Here is a 19,743-nt window from a genome sequence, read left to right on the forward strand (position 1 = left end):
CAGACCACACGTTTGGCAGACAAGGTACCTGTTGCAGTGCATACTCATGGGTGGTTTTAATCTCCAAAAGACAATTTTTGGTGGAAAGGACACAAGCTGAAATGGATTTGAAACAAAAGCATGTATATCTATGAGCTTATTCTGGATCAGTAAGGAGTAAACCACTGAAGCTCCATCTCTCATAGGTACACAAAACTTTAAAATTTTTTAAAAATCTCAATGTTTAAAATTGTGGGTGAATGGCTTTTACATGCACTACTTTAACCTCTAGGCTTTTTCAGAATCGAAGTAATACAGTGAACTAAACTGAGAAATTTTGGGAAGTGGGCTGTACAGCAAATAAAGTGAAGATAGGTGAGGGCGTGAGCAAGTACTGGCCCTGCTCTGGCATCTCCGCTGGAAGCATCATAGCGCTGCAGGTACTGTTTATCTTTTTGGAAATTAATTTGCCTATGCAGGAATGGAGAAGAGGGGATAAGGATTGATAAATATCCCAAGAAATTGGACTTAAAGGAAATGAAATTGTTAGTTTACCTTTCTGGTGCTTATTCAGAGAGCAGTAAGATAGAAAAATATTTTTAGACTCATTCAAACCTTTGCTTTTTTATCTGAAAGAACAAAGGGAACACATTGAAGGGAGTGCAGCACCACAGTTGATTTTGCCAGAAATAAACTTACCTACTACAAAGACCCCGTGAATGAATCCAGGAAAATGCCACATCATATCTCTACTCTGCATTTGCTGCCAGTGAGGCTGAGATAAGTGGCATCCCTTTCAAGGTATTGCAATATAAATGCTTCAAAAATGACCTCATTTTTCAAAAGTTTTATTGTTAAGTTTGAAGACTAGACAAGGTCATACTGGTTTTACATCATTCTACATGATTTAAAGTATATACAAAACCATTTGAATATTACACAGCTTGAAAGGTTGCAAAGGTCATTGTGTCTGAGATACTTTTGTACTTACTGACACATCAGAAGCCAGCACTGAATATTATAATTCATATTTGTTGTATAGCAAAGATACACTCATTTAGTATCCTTAGTCTTCAAAACTGACACTAATTTGTGTGCAGCCATTCCAAAAGAGAAAGTCAACCTCAAAACCAGAGCCAGTTAACGTGATATGCCCTTAACAGAACACAAATAAAATGGAGACTCATGCCAGTGCTTTATTTCCCAAGCTATAAACGTAGCACATTACAGAGCTACATAAAGGTGAAGTCTGCCTACAAATACTTAAGTGGTTCAGGGTGAAATTTAATTAGGACAACATTTTCAGTCTTGCTCAATGCCATTGTTACAATTAATACAGAAGTCGAGGATCATTTCAGAGTGTTTCTCCATTCCCTCTTCAAAGGACATATCGTGCACTTATTTCTTTTTGGGATGCCAGTTGCTTTCACTGGGAGAGTACAGTCATGTTAATTTATAACTTATCCCTTATGTCAATGGTGTTCACCAACACAAGAAAAAATTAAAGGGAAAAATTTTAATTCTAGACCATAATGTGATTCTCATCTGTATTGTTAAATCTGAAGTATTCCACAGAAATCAAGAGTTATTTCATACTTACACTGCTGACACTGGGAGCAGAATTTGGTACTATGGCTGCACAAGCCCATTTAAAGCAAGCTTCTTGGTAGCTAAGGAATAATTTCATTAGAAAAGGCCCCAGTATGTTGGCTGAAATTGTAAGGGCATCACATATATGATTCTTTTACAAATTATCACAGAGTGTTATCACAATGGATATGGAGCTTTCTTTGCAGGTTGTGAAGACTGCTGGCAGATGAAAGCTGACACAGGACATACAGATGAAAATACCTGACTCTAAATTAATACAAAATAAAAATACTGTGTTAGGTATCATGACAGCGCTATTTTTTATGCAGATGAATGGATAACAATTAAATTACTAAGCCAAGAAAGATTAATTCAAAACCAAAATTGAAGTTGCAAAAGATTAATAACATGAAAAAAATCATTGAAGAATGCAGAACAAATACTACAAAAGAATATTAAAGCAAGCTGGTAAACTAGGGAACCTAATTTTCAGAAATGGGCTTCCATTTTTTGGGTACAGTCGACTAGTGGAATAGCTACATGCTATTCTTCATAACTGTAATTAAATTCAGGGTCAACTGGTCTCCCACAAGAGGAAAATGTTTTTGGACCTCTTTAAACATTGTGTGTTCCCTAAAGAGATAGGTATTACTTTTTCTTTTTTTTTTTTTTTTTTTTTTTAGAGCCTAAAGTGCAAAACATGGGCAATAGCTAATTTAGGAATACATTTGTCCTCCGTTATTCAGAAACATTTTGCTCTTTAGAAGTACCATCATGATTGACTTTCTCTTTAAAATCGCTCACTATGCTTGAAGACCACTCCATATATACATCATTACGGAATGCTGTTAACACAGTTACAGACAAGACAGTAACAGTCTAGTGGCTTTTGTTATGCAGCACAAAGTAAAAAATAAAGAACAAACTTAGCAGTGTTGCACAGGACCTCAACATTTCTTACACATACTTTTACCTTTACAGACTCTTCTTTAGAAGTCCTTAAATGTCTAAGCCTTACAAAATAAATACTTGTATAAATACAGTTTAAGGATTAAGTCATTTTATAGAGGCATGGTGTTCTGCTTGTTAAAATGTGACAGTTTAAGTGACACTATCAGAAAACCGCCACCAATATATCCCCAATTCTTGTATGTAAAATTCCTGGCTGCTATTCTAGAGTCTTTCACAGTTCAATGGATAATATATTTTGTCTGTGGTGAAGAATGTGTGATTAAATGCAGGTTTTTGAAATCCAAACCATTTTGTTTCCAAAGTAAACTTTGCCCCTTGCAGACTGTGGGCCAACTAGCTGTTTGCCTGGGAAACAGTGCCCAGGTTCATACTTCAGCGTTTCGGTAAGAATGTAATGGTGACAAAAAATAAGTTCAGTGACATTTGCTAAAACATGCAGCTGTATATATATATCTATGTCTCTCCACATCAGCATGTTATGAAATTAAAAGGCTGGCAGTAGTCACAAATGCTGTTATTTCAGGTAACAGATAAAAGGTCCCCTCGCTCCTTGTCCCAGGATTTTTTTTAGTCTTCGGTGCTACACTAACATAGTCAAAGAGCACCTTATTCCAAAGAAACTCGGAGTGCTTTATGAAGGTTGGTATCGTTATCATCTCCATCATCAGGGGAAACTGAGGCATGGGGGGAGATTGTCCCCCGTACTGCTCCACTTTTCCTCCTAAAACCTACTTTTTAAACTGGGGTCCTCAATGGTTATCATGTAGTTAAGACAACATAGTGTGTATGAAGCATTTCTGTAGATGAGGCATGATAAAAATTAGGCTCCTCGTGGCTCACTGGCATATGTCTGAAAAGACATAGTTGGGTGTGGAGGGTCCCAAGGGCCCAGCTTTGATGAACTCCTACGATACCTCTTGCCTCCATTTCTGGGAGGAAGGCTGTGACTTCTACCATAAGAAGAACCTACCTGGAGAGTTTCCTGGCATAAAGGAATCATTCCTCCTGTGTGTCTTGCAGCATTTGATTCCTTCACCCTACATTTACCTCCTTACAGAAATTAAGGAGGATTCTGAAAGAAGTAATTGGGCAGGCAGGTCCATCTAGGGTTGTGTGCTCACCTCTGGGAAAGTCAAGAAATGGGTTCAGGATTTCTGATGCACTGTGTGCCTTTACCTATGTGGGTTCTTAAGATGAGATACCACAAGTACCCTGGCATCTCATCTCAGCCTCCTTTAAAAAGTGCATCTCAAGCAGAATTAACAGACTTTGGCAAATTCATTAACTTCATAATATACTAACAGCAGATTTTGTTCCATATGCAAACAGGTCACCTCTTTCAAGGAAAATAACATTAGTGATGATATTCAACAGAAAAGATGGAGGTCATGTCTATAGCATGCAAAATAGAGAAGGAAAATGGGGTTAGTTAGGAAAACCCTTTGGGTGCATGGACTCTGCTGTTCAGATGCAAGTGATGAAAGGTAGCTTGTAATAGCACAGGTACTGTGTTTTACAGTACCACAGAGTATCTTCCAAAATATATGTCATAAATACTGACAGTGTTTGATAGGCACAATTACTATAATGCAGTCATCCCCAAGTAAACTTATTGCTAAAAGCTGCAGTATCACTTTTTGCAAGTAAGATGACAGTATGATTTATGGAGAACTCATCAGCCCAATGTTTCTAAAGCTGCAAATGAGCTTTGTCATGCTATTTCTCTTCCCTTGTAAAAAGGATGCTGCTGTTTTTCCCTAACATGTTTCAACTAGTGTGAACAACTCAAAGGAAAACTAGAAAGAGAATTCCACAGCAGAAGGGACAACACTAACAGATTTCAAGGACAAAATTGGATTGGATCATTTAAAGGGCAGGCTTAGACCTCCTTGCAAAAGACAGTTAGTGGCCTACCATAAAATGAGCACTTGTTCATGAAAAACCCACTCAGCATCCTACAGGCTTTGCACAGTTTCTTCTATGGAGGGACTTTTAGCTACACCGAGATCTGCGATGCCTAATGGAGATCCGCCTCAGTCCTCTGCTGTGCAGCCCAGCAGCTCTGACCGCAGGGTGATCCTGCCATACCATGACCACGGGAGGATACGGACGTGCCGGGCGTAGATCGGAGGGTCAATGACGTTCTTACGGTGCGTGTCATTGTCAAAATTTCCCTGGAACACCTGAAGGGCAAGTAACGAGAAGATTTAAGCCTATGTGGCTTAAGGAACAGTTGTGGTACACCTCTGATGTCCCTGGGCACCTCCCTGATCTCCATGCCGAATTTTCATCATCTGGGCACCTAACTGGTGCTGCAAAGAACACCTGCGCTTGCTAAGACCTGGGGATTTCATTGTATTTCAGGGACCTCGGAGCTGGATATGAGTGTTGTACGCTCAGCCCCGGTGCAGATTTAGCCTTCGATCCAAAGCTTAATCTGCTGTTCTACCAACACCCAGGGCCCTCCTCTGAAAGTTACATAAAAATAATTAAAATTTAAAAAATTAAAATGTCTTTTTACTTGGCATTTGTATCATGTCAAATTAAACCCAGGAGATCCTGTTATTGTTTCCAACAAAGTAACATTAATAATTAAAGTTAAGAAGAATTTTTATTGTATCACTTATGAATGCAGCTTGGATGCAACTATATGTACCCTTGTAAACTTAATGATTATCAAGGATACTATCTTCTTCTGTCAAACAAAATTCAGCATATGAATTAAAGGCATTGGTTTTGGATCAAATTAAAAAATCTTAGCACAGTACAGTGCACATTATGATGTTATTTCCACTAGTATGGGTTAACCAATATGTAAGTGAGTTCCCAAACTTCTGGGTTAAAACAATGCTGGATTTTTCCCCTGGCAGCCACTATTTAAATTCAAAGGCCACAGCACCACTTTTTGGCAAAGTTATCAGATTATTCTCTTGGGATATTTTCAGTTTATACAGGAAATGTTCATTCTCTTCAAATGTCAGCCAATTCACTTCTCATTTGTCAAAACTGTATTTGATGACTTTTTGACTTGAAATGAATGAGTTTTGTTTCCATCATGCGGAGAAGGAATATGGACCTCCTGAAGAAGGGCTTATATGACTGAATTAGTGCAGAATGACAAGTTTCCTAATTCTTAGGAAAAATGTCAAAGGTTGAATTCAGAAGAGGCTGATCTACTACTTTAGCCTTTAAGCTGGTTCTTTTTGACATGTTTACAAAGCACTACATGAAAATCTTCATTTTTTGGTCTCTATCCTGCATATTTTCTTTGAGTTTTGAAAGCTTCTCTCAAGTGCTATCAATTTGGCATCTCGAATAAAAGATGTATCCTCCACAAGTGGTGCTCTTTCACAAGCGATAAATTTCCCTTCTCATCTGGCATCTCACTAACACAGAGATGGGAGCATTAAAGCACCTAGGAGTTAAGATAGATGGATAAAATTGCAGAAAGACTGACCACAGAAACAACGGTGCTGTGAGTCTAAGGAAAAAGTGTATTTACCACAGGAAAAATTGTTTGTTGCCCAAGTACGGTGTTGATTACATAAATGAGCTAGAGCTTGGGCTAACAAGATTGTGCCTGAATTTGAGTTTGATTTGTGGCAATATAGCATACAATAAAAGGCAGTAAGATTATTATTGGATTTACAGAGTAGCACCTGCCAATGTACAATCTGCAGCTAGGAAAGCTTAAAAGTAAATTTTTTTCATTTGATTTCTTGTGCATGCATGCAATGTATCTGTTGGTATTTTTTACGAAGCCAGATGATAAGCAATGCAGAACTGCAGAGAATTCTTGCTGCAGAGCTACTGGAAAATTTTTTCACTCTCTATTTTGTTTTCCCTACGGAAGACATATTTCAGAGATAACATTTAAATGAAAGCATAGAACAAAAACCATTGTTGTTTAACAGAAGAACCCATCTACAGCCCCAATATTTGTATCCACATATAGCTATGCAAAATAAATAGAAGTATGCGATGCAAACCAAGTATCAAACACAGCTGAACAAGGTAGGATTATGTCATTTAATTAGAGCAGGAAAACAAGAATTAAATTTTATTTCTAACTCGTACATGATTTCATTAGCAGTTGAAGTCAAACTCATCTGTTTCAGAGGTTAATTTATGCAAATCTGGAATTCACCTTCCCTTGAAATTCAAGATCCAGTTTCAAGAAATTAACTAAATGTGCTAGATCAGAAAAAGGATTTTAGGGAAATAAATTTATCAGAAAGCAAGGGAAGCTTTGTCAGCATCCACAAATGTGACCTGCATGAAATGTAATATTCTAAGAGCAAATTTACTGGATTTTTTTGCTCTGGACCCATGGCAAATTTCTTATGGGAAAAATATATTCTTTGTCACTCTTCATTTTACTTCAGCCTAAGTTCACTAATGGAGTCAAGAAATGTGGAAAGAGCAGGGAGGACAAAGGACAAAAACTGTACGTCTGATTTATCAGCAGAAAAAACCTATTTCTGTAGCCAAATGTAATTTTTCTTTAATTACCTGTTGCTTTATGCCCAAATAGTCAATACTAAATGAACCACCTATGCAATTAAAACCTTTGAAGATCCAGTAGCCTCATACCATACATGTTCACTCCTCACATTTTTTTCTCAGTTTGTTTCAGTATAGAACACCTCTGAAGACTGTAATGGTTCATTGTCATTCAAGAAGATGATGTTGGAGTTATGATACATAGCTTTATGTAATTTTTCAGTTGAAAAAAAATGCCCAATGACAATAAAAAACAAGCTGATTAGTGGTCAAGGAATAAAGAGCAGAATGTAAGTTATTAATGTGTCAGCGCATAAAGCCCACACATATCTTCATTTTGAGTTCTGAGGGGGTGAAGATCTGGTCCTGCCTTATCTCAAGCAGCAACTATACAGAGTGAAGTGGCAAGATGGCCACAAGCACAGAACATCCTTTTGCAAATTATTAAATGGACTAAGTCTCTTCATCCTGTCCCCTTACCACAGCCACGAGGGGACAAGGAATTATAGCAGGTTTGTCTTGAGCTACCTAAAGGTCATGGCTCACCATACAACACATAATTAAGCTGTGGCACAGTTTCCACAGCCTTTAACTACTGTTAAAGATCAGATAAACTGTTAGGGGCAAAATCAGCAGGGGCTATTAAAAATACAGATAGAAGAAAGCCAGAGGCTGGGAAGGTACACTAGGGAAGAATAACAGCCTATGTTTTGTATTATGTCTAGTCATCTGCTACAGGATGCTCCCTCCCTTGGATAGAGCTTCAGCCTCACACAGCCCAGTGGCTCCCACATTACAAGATGCCTGTGTTGGTAAAAGTGGACTCAAGCTCCTGCATTTTGACAATCCTATTGTAGAATGTTAAAGATTTTACAGTGAATATATCTGTTTATGTCAGTCTTCATACTTAAAAGGTGTAACTTGCTAAAACATTTACTCAGCAGCTTCAGCAAGTTTACACATACACCCCCCACACACATATGTGTAGCTCCTCTGTAGCTTAGTCTCTTACAGCTGCTATTAATATAAAAAAGTAGAAAACGTATGCTGTTGTACTTTTAAGTATGATAACTTATTTTATGATCAGTTCATGCAAAAGAGAACGAAAACCTGGAAAATATCTACTGATATTATATGCAGAAAAGATTTCTGAAATATAAACAAGTCTTGTTTATAATTGCATCCAACAAGCAATTTGGATATCGTGCCTTCAAACTTTCACTAAGATTTTTCAATAGAACTAAGTGTTTTATGGCATAAGTAGCAAATCCGAAAAACAACAAGGTAACTTGATTCATATTTTAAAAAGAAAACTACTGTATGTTTTATGATATAATAATTTAGAAGAAATACCTGAAGAAGAATAGCTTGGGAAAAGTGGTGTTTATGACAAATTATGTTTGCTTTGCTCCAAAAGTAGAGCTAGAAACCAGGTTTTAGGGCGCGTCCATTAACAGGTGGCTGAAGTGGGAAAGATTGTTTGTGGTGCTGTGTCAATGGATGTGTGAGAAGGATGAAAATTCTCTCCACAGAGAACCTTTCTGGATCTCATGTCTTGCAGAAACTTAAATTGCATGAAAAGTCTGCATCGGTAGTAGCATTATTGGTTCCTGCTATTTATAATGGCTGAGAGTTGAGACTTTAATATTAAAACCTCAGATGGTAAAGTTGCTATGATGTTGTCTGCTGTACCTTAACCGTTTTCTTATTCTGAGCAGAGTATTTTAAACATGTTATTTCATGGAGCAGTTAATCCTGCTCCTATTACAGGCAGATTATTTTAAAAGAATAGCTAGACCTAGCTTCTGTTTGGAGTTTGCTTCAATGCAGAACATCTCAGTGTTCGGACAATAAAGGGGGTACTGTTCATTTAAAATCTAAAAGAACCTGGATGAAAAGTAATTTTTGACAGCCATATTCCTTTATTTTGGAAACATTTTATTTCTTTATTACTAATCACTGAAGACTTACTTAAGCAAGAGAGGGAATTCACAGATTTGAACAGACTATTTACTTGCTTTGAAGTTTTTTGTTCTTGGTGGAGTAACTCTTTTCACCATGAAGAGTTACAAGTGAATGACACCAGGTAAAAGACAGTGAAAGATGTCTTGATTTCTCACCAGAAATAAAGCTGCTGTTTACAGGCATACTCCATCCTGTGGAAGATGCTTTCCGCTATAAAAGACTAGGCAGGGGTTTTTTTAATATACATATATACGTATGTAAACACATATGTATGTGTGTGTGTGCACATGTGTTTTTGGAGTGATTAAGAGGAGAAAAAAGACATTCTTTCTTTTCAGTTGTTATACATAAAAGCTCTGCAGGTGGGTGTAAATTTTCCACTCCTGATCTTAGCCATCCTCCTTTCTTCTTCCTCACCGAGCACTCTTCTCGGGACTGGCTAAAGAGTCAGGAGTTGGTTGGCATGCAATGGATAGCTATGCAAAAGTGTCCAGTGTCAGGAGAAGGACTGTTTTTTTCTTCTCTGTGACACATAAATAAGAATATGTATTACATGACCTTTATTATTTCTTCAAGTTCAGAACAGGTATCAGGCAGATAAAACTTTTAAACTTGCAAAACATACTATCACATTCTTGTTATTTTTTCCACTTGATCTATCTAATGATGCTACTAAAATGGGAATTTACACCACTGTACATAGTTTGTAAGTGCTTTATGATAGAAGGTTGAAAGCCAAGCAAAAAGATAAATATTTTGAAGAACAACCTCCCTCCAGAAATGCTTACAGAAATTCAAGGTAGAGACTGTTAATATGAGCATGTTGTCTTCCCTCAGCTCTTAGTGTGGTACGAGGGAGAGATATGTGTGCTGGAGGCACAACCTAGAATGAGTATAGCTAGATCTTCATCTGATACAAATCATGTTAACTCAGCTGAAAGTAATAGAAGTCACTCATAATTTAAACCAGTGCAGAAAAATAAATATTACTGTTACGTTAGAAATATTATTTTAAATAATAGTATTAAATAATAATAATAATAATAATAATAATAATAATAATAATAATAATAATAATAATAATAATAATAGTAAAAAAAAAGTTCTTTAACTGTGCCAGGTATGTAGATTATATGTCGGAATTGAACCTATCAATGTAAACCAGGTGTTATAATTAAACACCATACAGAAAAGCCATTAGCAAATCTAGCAGCAAGATTTTTAACCTGACATGGTCTAACTTTTCATTTATAAGTAGGTTCCTGTCTTCTGTTGCTATAGCAATCAACTAGACATGCAAAACATATAACTTACACATAGTTCATCATTTTGTGCACAAATCCAGTGGCTATTTCCATACTGGACATTGTCTACCTGCAGCTAATTGCACTGCTGATGGCTAATAATGACTGACAGTGATGCAGACTGCTAGATTCCTTTAGACTACTTTCAAATGTTCTCATCTTATTTGAAAAAACAGCCTCTAAAATGCCATTTGACATTGCAGCTGGCCTTGAGTTATCTACAGCAGGCTGTGCAATTTATAACTCACATGTGGAATGTGATTAAAAAAAAAAAAAGTCAAATTTGGTTTGGATGTCCTTAGCTTTGGAGGCACAGTGAGCTACTGACCTCTAGTTGAGAAAAACAAGATAGCTATTAGCTTTGGTCCTTTTTCTAAAATATATTTTCTTCCTGACTGCCAGCCTGGAATGTAATTTATTTTGCTTCTTGAAGACAACAGGAAAAGCTTTCATATTTTCCAGGCAACACATTCAAACTATTTAAAATGAATGAGAAAGGCTTCATTTTTTAAAGACATGCTTTTTTTTCCTCCAGTACCTTTTAATCTGCATTCACAGAAGTTCAGCACTGATGTGAACTCAAATGACTGGCTGTTAAAATAGCAGAAGCCAAACAAGGGCTGCAGGAGCTACTGTTCTTGGAACAGCTTTTCCATTTGAAATGGTGCAAAGAAGAAAACTGAACACCATATTTTCTTCTGTTTGAAACAACTAATTTGTTGCCGATTTATCAAAGGTACAGGCTGCACATAGTGCACTTGTGAATACAAGATACCAATATTTTTTTCCTTTGTAAAATAATTTCACAAATGATGAAGAGGAAGAAGTTCATAGCTTCAAGAATTCACTGAGATCCACTGATACATTAGGACACATCCTGTAAACTGCTGAACAGTGAGATGTTCAGTACCAGGCAGGATTAAGCTCTCAGCTCTTACTTCAATGCATTTTAAAGTCACAATATTAATCTGCAAATCATTATTACCACCCTACCAGTATCTCCATAATTTCTGTGTCTAAGACATTCTTTTTATCTTTGCTTTTCCAGAATGTAAAATGACACATTTTGTTAGGACTTTAAAAGCAGTTATTTTGCTTTTATCCTGTCTTCCTTTCCCTGAAAGTTTTTGGAACCATCTTTCTCCTAAATTATTGGATGATTGTACAAGGATCACAGGATGAGTATCAGCTGAATAAATCACCTGCATAAGAAATAAGAAATCTATCTACTCTATCCTTCATAGAAGAAATCAAGGTGTTCAGTTAATACATCGAATGAATGATGGTAAATTATGAATAATTTATGCTTGCTGCTTTTGATAGTTGCCAGCATCTATCTTTTATCTCCCTTCTGTATCTCCAGGGGACAGAAGAAACCTTTCATGAAAGTTCCACTTTGCTGTGAAAACACGGTTTCTTCTACAGTGTTCTTGCATTTTGGGCCAAATCTTGTATCTTAACTTAAGCTAAGGAAATTGTCGATCCTGTGCAAAGATGTTACTATCAGACAGGACCAATGACGCTATTTCTTTTCTGCTCCCCATGGATGAGGCACAGCATTGCTTTTTCTTTGGCTATTTTTATTTTTCATTTATATTTTTGTTCCAGCCAGTATTGCTGGTGCTATACACATCCAGTGGGTAAATCCCATCAGAGCATACTGCATCGACACATATCTAGCTGGAGTGGTAATGAAGGGTTTAGTGTCAAACTGGAAGGTTTTACTGGATGACGCTCCATGCCTTTGGCCAAATGCAATTTATGTATTCTCAGTAATGAAATGGATGATAGAAATAGATTTGCCTGTTAAAAGTGCAGATGTGGCCAGGCTTTTCCCATTTTCAACAGTGGGATCAAAATTGGAGTGGTCCAAGAGTGGTCTTGACAAATTGGAGAAATGTGCAGAAGATCAGTGGTGCAATTTCATAATAATGAGTAGCAAGCCAAACCTTAGGAAGTCATAACCAATGTCACAGGTACAATATGGAGAATGATGGAGCATGCAGTAGTTCTGTGCTAAAGATTGCAGCACTACAACAAGCTTGGGAAACCACACTTCAGGAAGATCTGGTCCAAGCAGAATGATCTGAGGTTAAGAAAACATACCCTTTGAGGAAAGACTGAAAGAACGAAGATTATTTTTTCCCCAGGAAGAAATTGAGAAGAAATAAGTTAACATGTTTCAACCAAAACAAACCACCTGAAAAGAGGAAGATAAAATCATGATTTTGTGTCCTCTGAGAACAGGGTGGATGTACTGCAGGGGGGGGGATAAGCAACCTTTCCACCTTTAAGGATATTTAAACACTGGAATAGGCTGCTTGTATAGTAGAATTTTTATCACTAGCTGTTTCTACAAGCATTTTAAATAATAATCTGATGGAGAATGGTGCAGGATATGAGCATTGTATGAGGTGAAGGACAAGTGAATTAATTAAGCCTTAGTTCTAACAAAGAACTGTTTGCGCCTACTCCTAGGGCGTCAGGAAGTGACTTGGGGGTTGTTGAATCCCATTTTCTGCTGAGAAGACCTCAGAAGGGATGGGAGGACAGGAGCATAGTCTCTTCATAGGTCAAGAGATGTATGTTTAGGTGCTGTCTTGAGATCCTTTCCAGTCCTACCTCCTATAAAGTTTTGCCAAGTTCACTAACCGACAGCTAGCATTTCTGGAATGTCAGACTCTGCCATCAGACGTTTGACTTCTCCAGACTTTTGTCATATGGGAAAAATTAAAAATAGTAAAGATATTTTGGATTAATGTTTATGTATCAAATACTGAGGTCTAGACTCATATCAAGTGATCTTGTTTGTTTATTTCATGCAAATTTAAATTAAGAATTTATAACTTCTGATTTCCAGCTAAGTGTATTTGATCTCACTCTGCTTTTAATTGGTCTTGATTTGTTAAAGAATCATAATACGATGCATCTATTTTATTCTTAGGGATGTTAATTAATACAGGATGTGAGATGTTTTAATAGGACAATGATTAAGAGTTTTCCATTCCTCCTAACGGACTATGCATGTAACAATTAACAATCCAGCAGACAATAAAAACAAAAAGAATTTAATTGCCTTGGCAGATGTTATAAACAAGTGTAGATTGGAACAGTGCTGTTAAGTGAGAGTGCATTTTCTTTTAGATTTGCTTGTGACTGTTACTGTGTTTCTCACCGGAGACTTGACCACATGTTCATTCCCTTTTTCAGTAAAATGAATGCAACAGTTTGCTAATAGAAGTTTGGCTTGGAGAAGACATTTCTTTCACAGTAGATCTTTTGCTTCTGTTTTTAAATGCCAGGGGTTTAAAATGGGATGTGTACAAAGTACTGAAGTGACTATCTGTCATTTATATTGAATGCATTTATGGTACATCTATGAGAGCTGAGTTGTTTGTTTCCAATTTTTATCTGACAACCAATTATACTAGACATATCCATAATCATTGGTGTCAGGACTGTCTCAGTTGGATGGCTAAAACAGCTGATTTTGTTTTCTTATCTAAAATCCTTTAGAAGTTTGTTGGGAAAAATCTGGGTGCAGGATAAAACCACAGTGAAGTGCCATTTGGCTTTTAAGAGTGGAACTTTATAGTGTCATCTTTGAATAATAATCTCACAAACATAACATGTCTATGCAGACACACAAATACAGTTATGTACATATTTAATACAGTAATTTAGGACACCCTCCCCTAATAAATGGGTGTACATTTGTTCATTCATTTAAAATCAGTGAAATTTAAGAGATGCAGTTGTCTAACCCCTCATCAATAGATCCACCTGTACTCATACAACACATATCAATACATATCAAAAGCTTCCTCATTACTTAAAAAAAAATAAAATTAATTGACCTATATGAAGGGTATTATTTTTTTACTGAAGAATTTTTGTTTATTCTAAGAAAAATAAGTACAAGTGGGAATATTTATCACCCCAAATACAGATGTTAAAAACATCTCATTTGAGACATGCGTAATCAGACATATTAGCCATCTGGTATTTTTATTAATGTATCTTTTGTTTCAATCAGACATAATCCCACTAAGATATTTAATAAATAATTCACATTTTGTCAGCTTGGTTAACGTTTCCCTTAAGCAATGCATATGCTGTAATCTCTTTCTTAACAGATGATATTACCAATTCAGGTATTTGCGGTATAAAAGTGTTACAAAGTTTAAAGAAAAGATATAATGAATAATATCCTAAATAATAACAGAAAAGCTAAATGCTTCCAGGTAAGTCATCCAGAAAACCTACATTTTCTCTAGGCCTCTCATTAAACATTTGCAATGGAAGTTGTGAAACTTTTAATCTTTTGTATTCATTTAATAATGTAATAAAAATAATCTTTCCATTGGGTATTTGAAACCCTAGTGATTAATTTCCAGGGAAAAAAACATCAATCCAAAATGGCTAGGTAATGAGGTGCCCTAAAGATGTGCTTTACAGAAAATTACAGAAAATAGTGCGTTCTTATCAAAATATGCACTGCGACACTGTTTTTGAATATACAAATAAACTGCTATTTATATACCTTCTCCTCTAGAGTTAAAGGAAGAAATAATTCCAATAAATGGAGAACTGTAAAGTTTTATGTCCCATATTTAATAGCGTTAAATCAGCTGCATTGCACTGATAGGTATGATATTACTGCATTGTGAATGTCATGACTGTCTTTTATTCACCTTGACTTTTACCTGTGGGATCCTATGCATATGGAACCCTATAGAGCATGCAGCATGCAATAATCTACAGGCTTCCAGCACTGGAGTTACTACAAATATAGTCCTCTGTAAATGCAAGCAAAATATCAATTTTCTCTTTGCATTACCTTATCTTTCTTTTGTTTTTCATCTTGGTATATGATCCAGTGCTCTCCATCATTACTATAAGCAAGCTTGTAGGACCCCACAAATTGGACGTGACCAAAATCTTTAGCTCCTTGGGTAATTATGCCAGTGATTTTTGTAGGCACAAGCAGATCAACCTAAACAAAACAAAACAGAAATAAAACAAAACACAGGTAATTAGAACAGTTTCTCTTTGCAGTGTGACTTTACACCACACCAAAGTGAAATGGTGCAGCATGTCACATGTTTGCAGACAATACTTGGATGCAGGCAGGAAAACCCAGGGTTGTTAAGAAGCCCCTTAGTGCACGGTGAGAGAAGACCCAGTCCAAGAGGTGGCTTTGCACTGTTTTGCAACCATGCCCACTGCATGCTGACACCATAGACAGTAACTTTCCTTCTCCAAGCTCCAAGTTAATTTACTTTTGTTTTCTGTTACTTATTGTTTATACCACCTAATGACACAACATGGCTAACCTTTGTACCATTTTCCATTGTGCTAGGTGCCGTATGCGGTCCCAACAAAACAGCAGACTCCACTACAAATAATTTGTAGCCAAAAAGTGTTCCCATGTATTCCTAATAATTGGAATACAGTATGCCAGAGGCTGATTCCCCAAGTGCTTTTCCATTTTCTTTGCAGTAACAGAGTCTTTTAAAACATTTGCTATCACACTTCTTTTCCTGCTGAACTTTTCTTCTCTCTTTAAGCCTTTATTTCTTTTTCTACCTCTAAAGCTCTAACTTTTTCATTCCTTGATTTTTTGAGTTCTTTATTTGATAATCTTATCACAAGACTTTTAAAAATGCAAGGCAGGAATCTCAAAGCCTAATAAAATCTGAGCTTTCAAGTGGCTTTCACGTGGGTCAGCAAATCTGTGATCAGTTCTTTTGAACCAGAACCCAACACTGAATATAACAGATTCGGGCCAGATGCCTTGGATTAAAGTGATCAAGGAACAGAATACAATAACAGAAGTAAATTGACCTAATAATGTATTTTTAGGGGAAAAATGGAGGAGTTGAATTCCCTATCAAAATTGACATTTTGTTGAAACGTGAAGGCAACACTGAGGCTTCATTCTGTGTCCTTCAGCAATGCGGCAAGCCAGTAAAAAAAAAAAGAAAAAAGGTAGATTTATTTCATACAATCAATGGCTGTGAAACAGTTGACATTTTTAATATTGTCCGTTAAATCAGGCAAGAGAGACTAATAGTAAAAATATTACAGTAAAATGAGAGGAGTGCTGAACTCCATGAGAAGATGAGCGATATGTTTTTACAACAAAAAAAATAAAAAAAGAAGGTGAAGAAATAAAGAATCTCTGGCTGGTCAAATGCTTCAGATCCAGTGTGGCGATTTTGGGAAGCTGAGGCCCCCTAAGCAAACTAGATTTTGACTGGAATGTGGGGCAACACAGAAGGACAGATGTGATACAAAGCATAAAAAATTAATCATGAGAAAAGAAGGAAAAATAAACAAGTTTAAGAAGTCAGCTTGTCCAAGCTGATGCCTTTGAAAGACGGACAGTACAGTTTGGACTCTACAAAGAAGAAAACACAGAAAAGTGTAAGACTATATTTATAAGGAAAGAAGAAGAAAAATGACTCTTTAGAGCAATCAGACAAGGAAGACTGGAGACCCTTGCCCCAGCATTTGAGGACAGGTAGCAAATAATGAGTAGCAAGTCCTTTTAAGAAAAGGAATGACTTAAAAACTTCAGTATTGAGATACTATGACCCTAAGTGGAATATGGCATTGTCCACAGATGGCCCAAGAGTTTTGGTTGTACCAGAATGAACTAATTTATTGCCATCTGATAGCAGCAATATTGCTCAGAGGAGCATCCCAGAATATGAGGGAAGTACCCTTGGGAGGCAAAAATCTTTTTGTTTTCTCTTTGGTCAATGGAGAGAGAGAGGGACTCAATCAGCGGTCACTCAGAGCAGGAGTCCGCTTTGGATGCTCTCATGGACTGCTTGAAGGGACCTTTTTCTTCTGTAAGGAGAGCAGGGGGCCTTGCTTCTATAGCCTATGTGGGCCTCCGGGAAATGAACACTGCTAATTAGTATAAGTCTTTCACAAATTAATAAACACCATTTCTCCAGACCTTGCTTCCAAATATTTTGGCGTCTAAATGAATAGTCTGTTTTTCAAAAAGGCTGATCTGGTAAGGAATCACTAATTGGTCCACACTTCCAGGCAGCATTTGAACTAAACATTTCAGAGACAACTTTAGATTCTCTTTATAAATAATTTTAACATTAGCATTTTCCAAGTGTAACCTCTTCTTAGCAGAGAATGCTTCTTATACTAAAAGTTAATGTCTCTCCTGTTAACTTGAAAAAATGCCTCCATAAAAAAAAGTTTATTTTTAAAATGTTGAAAGTAATCTAAAAAGCTTTCACAAATATTTAACATGGCCATGACACTTAGAGTATTTCTCACTGAAATTCAGAACAGGGACAAAAAGTTCTTATTAAGATTCAGGGGATTTCAAAGGTAAAATCACAGTAAATCTTTATTATCACACAGATCCAGTGTTAATAAAAATGCCCTAGTAACAATTGTTTTGTGCTTATAGGACATTTCCAGTGGCCTTGTGCACTTGCTCAGAAAAATGGTGTGGAAAGCTGAAAGGTCATTTGGCATATGTTCAGTCTTTTTCTGAAAGACTTACATAGTACTATGTAGAATATGTGTGTGTGTTTGTGTGTGTGTATCATATTTAAAACAATGAAAAAAAAAAAGAAGTAATGAATAGACAGATTCTTTCCTAGTTCTTGATAATACAGACAATACATGTTGCTGGAGATGGAGGAAAAGAATAAAAGGATGTAGCACCAGCATCTCCTTCTCATACTTTAGTATCTTATTATTTACTTATTTATTCATAAGTTGATGAGAAGCCTTCAGGCAATTAAGATTGCTATTAACCTAGCATTGAAGAAATATAGATTTTACTCTGTTGTTTTATTACCTTCTGCAAAGGGTTAACACCCTTGCTTTTCATTCTTCCTATTGAAAGTACTTTAGAGCAGAAAGGTGAGAAGAATTTACCCCAATTTCTAGGCAAAACATCTACATTTAAATAGTTTAAATGCAAGTCATAACTTTGCATCAGGATGCAGAACACTTTTATTCAGTTAGTGCAGATTGCAAGTAATAGGCAATCCAACAAATTACCAGGGAGAGAAGCTGAATTAATGCACAACCACTGTGTACTCTTGTGCTGGTTTTGGCTGGGATAGAGTTAATTTTTTCCATATTAATTTGTATGGGACTATGTTTTGGATTTGTGCTGAAATCAGTGTTGATAATACAGGGCTGTTTTCATTATTGCTGAGCAGTGCTTACACAGAGTCAAGGCCTTTTCTGCTTCTCACACCACGCAACCAGTGAGTAGGCTGGGGTTGCACAAGAAGCTGGGAGGAGACACAGCTGGGACAGCTGACCCCAACTGACCAAAGGGATATCCCATACCATATGACGTCATGCTCAGCAATAAAAGCTGGGGGAAGAAGAAGGAAGGGGGAGACATTCAAAGTGATGGCCTTTGTCTTCCCAAGTCACCATTACGCATGATGAAGGCCTGCTTTCCTGGAGATAGCTGAACACGTGCCTGCTGATGTCAAGTAGTGAATGAACTCCTCCTTTTGCTTTGCTTGTGTATGCAGCTTTTACTTGAGCTATTAACCTGTCTTTCCCTCAACCTACGAGTCTTCTCACTTTTACTCTTCCGATTCTCTCTCCCATCACACTGCGGGGGAGTGAGCAAACTGCTGTGTGGTGCTTAGTTGCTGGCTGGGGTTAAACCACGACAACTCTTCAAAGCTGAATGTGATTAACAGGATCAGAACGTGACTTTGGCTTTTTCAATGCAGCAGAATTTAGAACGAGGTAGAGGCAATTAGTCTGCGACTGATAGGATCATTAGCTGATTACAGGAAGAACCATGGTTTACAGTTTAATGTACATTTCTACAAGCAGCTGATCAAAAAGCAGTTTAACATCTTGTGTCTGACAGAACTCTCTTGGGCTATAGCTATTCCTTTTGTACATATGTGTTTCCCACCTTGCTTCAGATGTTAAAGACAATTCAGTGTGATTTGGAGGAGACTGAATTTAAGAAAAGCACAAAGATAAATCCACCTGAATAGGAAACATTTTTAATGAACCACTGCACAGATGCGCAGCTGTGTGCCAGTGTGCAGTTAAATGTGGAGTGACTAGTGCTTGTACTGCAAGTAGGTCTTCTTGATCAGGAGAAAACTGTCCATGCATGCTCTGCCCCTGCTCTGAGTAGTCCAAAGCTAATAAACCTCAGCTCTCAGCTTCTGACTATGTAGATGTTTCCAGTCTTCATAGAGCCACCTTTGCACCTGAACTCCTTGAGAACTGCAACTTATAGATGCAGAGACCTTCTCCCTGGCAACATTCACTTCTCCCAAGGGCAGGAACATAAGGATGAGACATTTCTAGACATTTGGGACAGCTGCTGATAAACCAGTTTGGATCTGCAAGCAGTACAACTGCATTTGCATGCACTGTGCTTGAGCACAGCTATACC

At 37.0% G+C, this 19,743-nt stretch overlaps 1 protein-coding gene across 3 annotated transcripts in view; it reads right to left on the reverse strand.

Moving 5' to 3' along the window:
• Positions 1-811: 811 nt before the first annotated feature.
• Positions 812-19,743, reverse strand: part of EDIL3 (EGF like and discoidin domains 3) — a 255,708-nt gene continuing 236,776 nt past the window's right edge. For all 3 annotated transcript variants that reach the window (XM_087761554.1, XM_087761555.1, XM_087761553.1), the window contains 2 exons: positions 15,154-15,309; positions 812-4,724 (listed from right to left, as the gene is read on the reverse strand). In XM_087761554.1, the coding sequence (XP_087617680.1) occupies positions 4,575-4,724; positions 15,154-15,309 (306 nt within the window). In that variant the 3' untranslated portion in view covers positions 812-4,574. The remainder of the gene's footprint in view (positions 4,725-15,153; positions 15,310-19,743) is intronic.

The sequence above is a fragment of the Nipponia nippon genome, unplaced genomic scaffold (genome assembly GCF_047370975.1).
Source record: "Nipponia nippon isolate SJK-2023a ecotype South Korea unplaced genomic scaffold, ASM4737097v1 scaffold_24, whole genome shotgun sequence".
NCBI classification, from domain to species: domain Eukaryota; kingdom Metazoa; phylum Chordata; class Aves; order Pelecaniformes; family Threskiornithidae; genus Nipponia; species Nipponia nippon.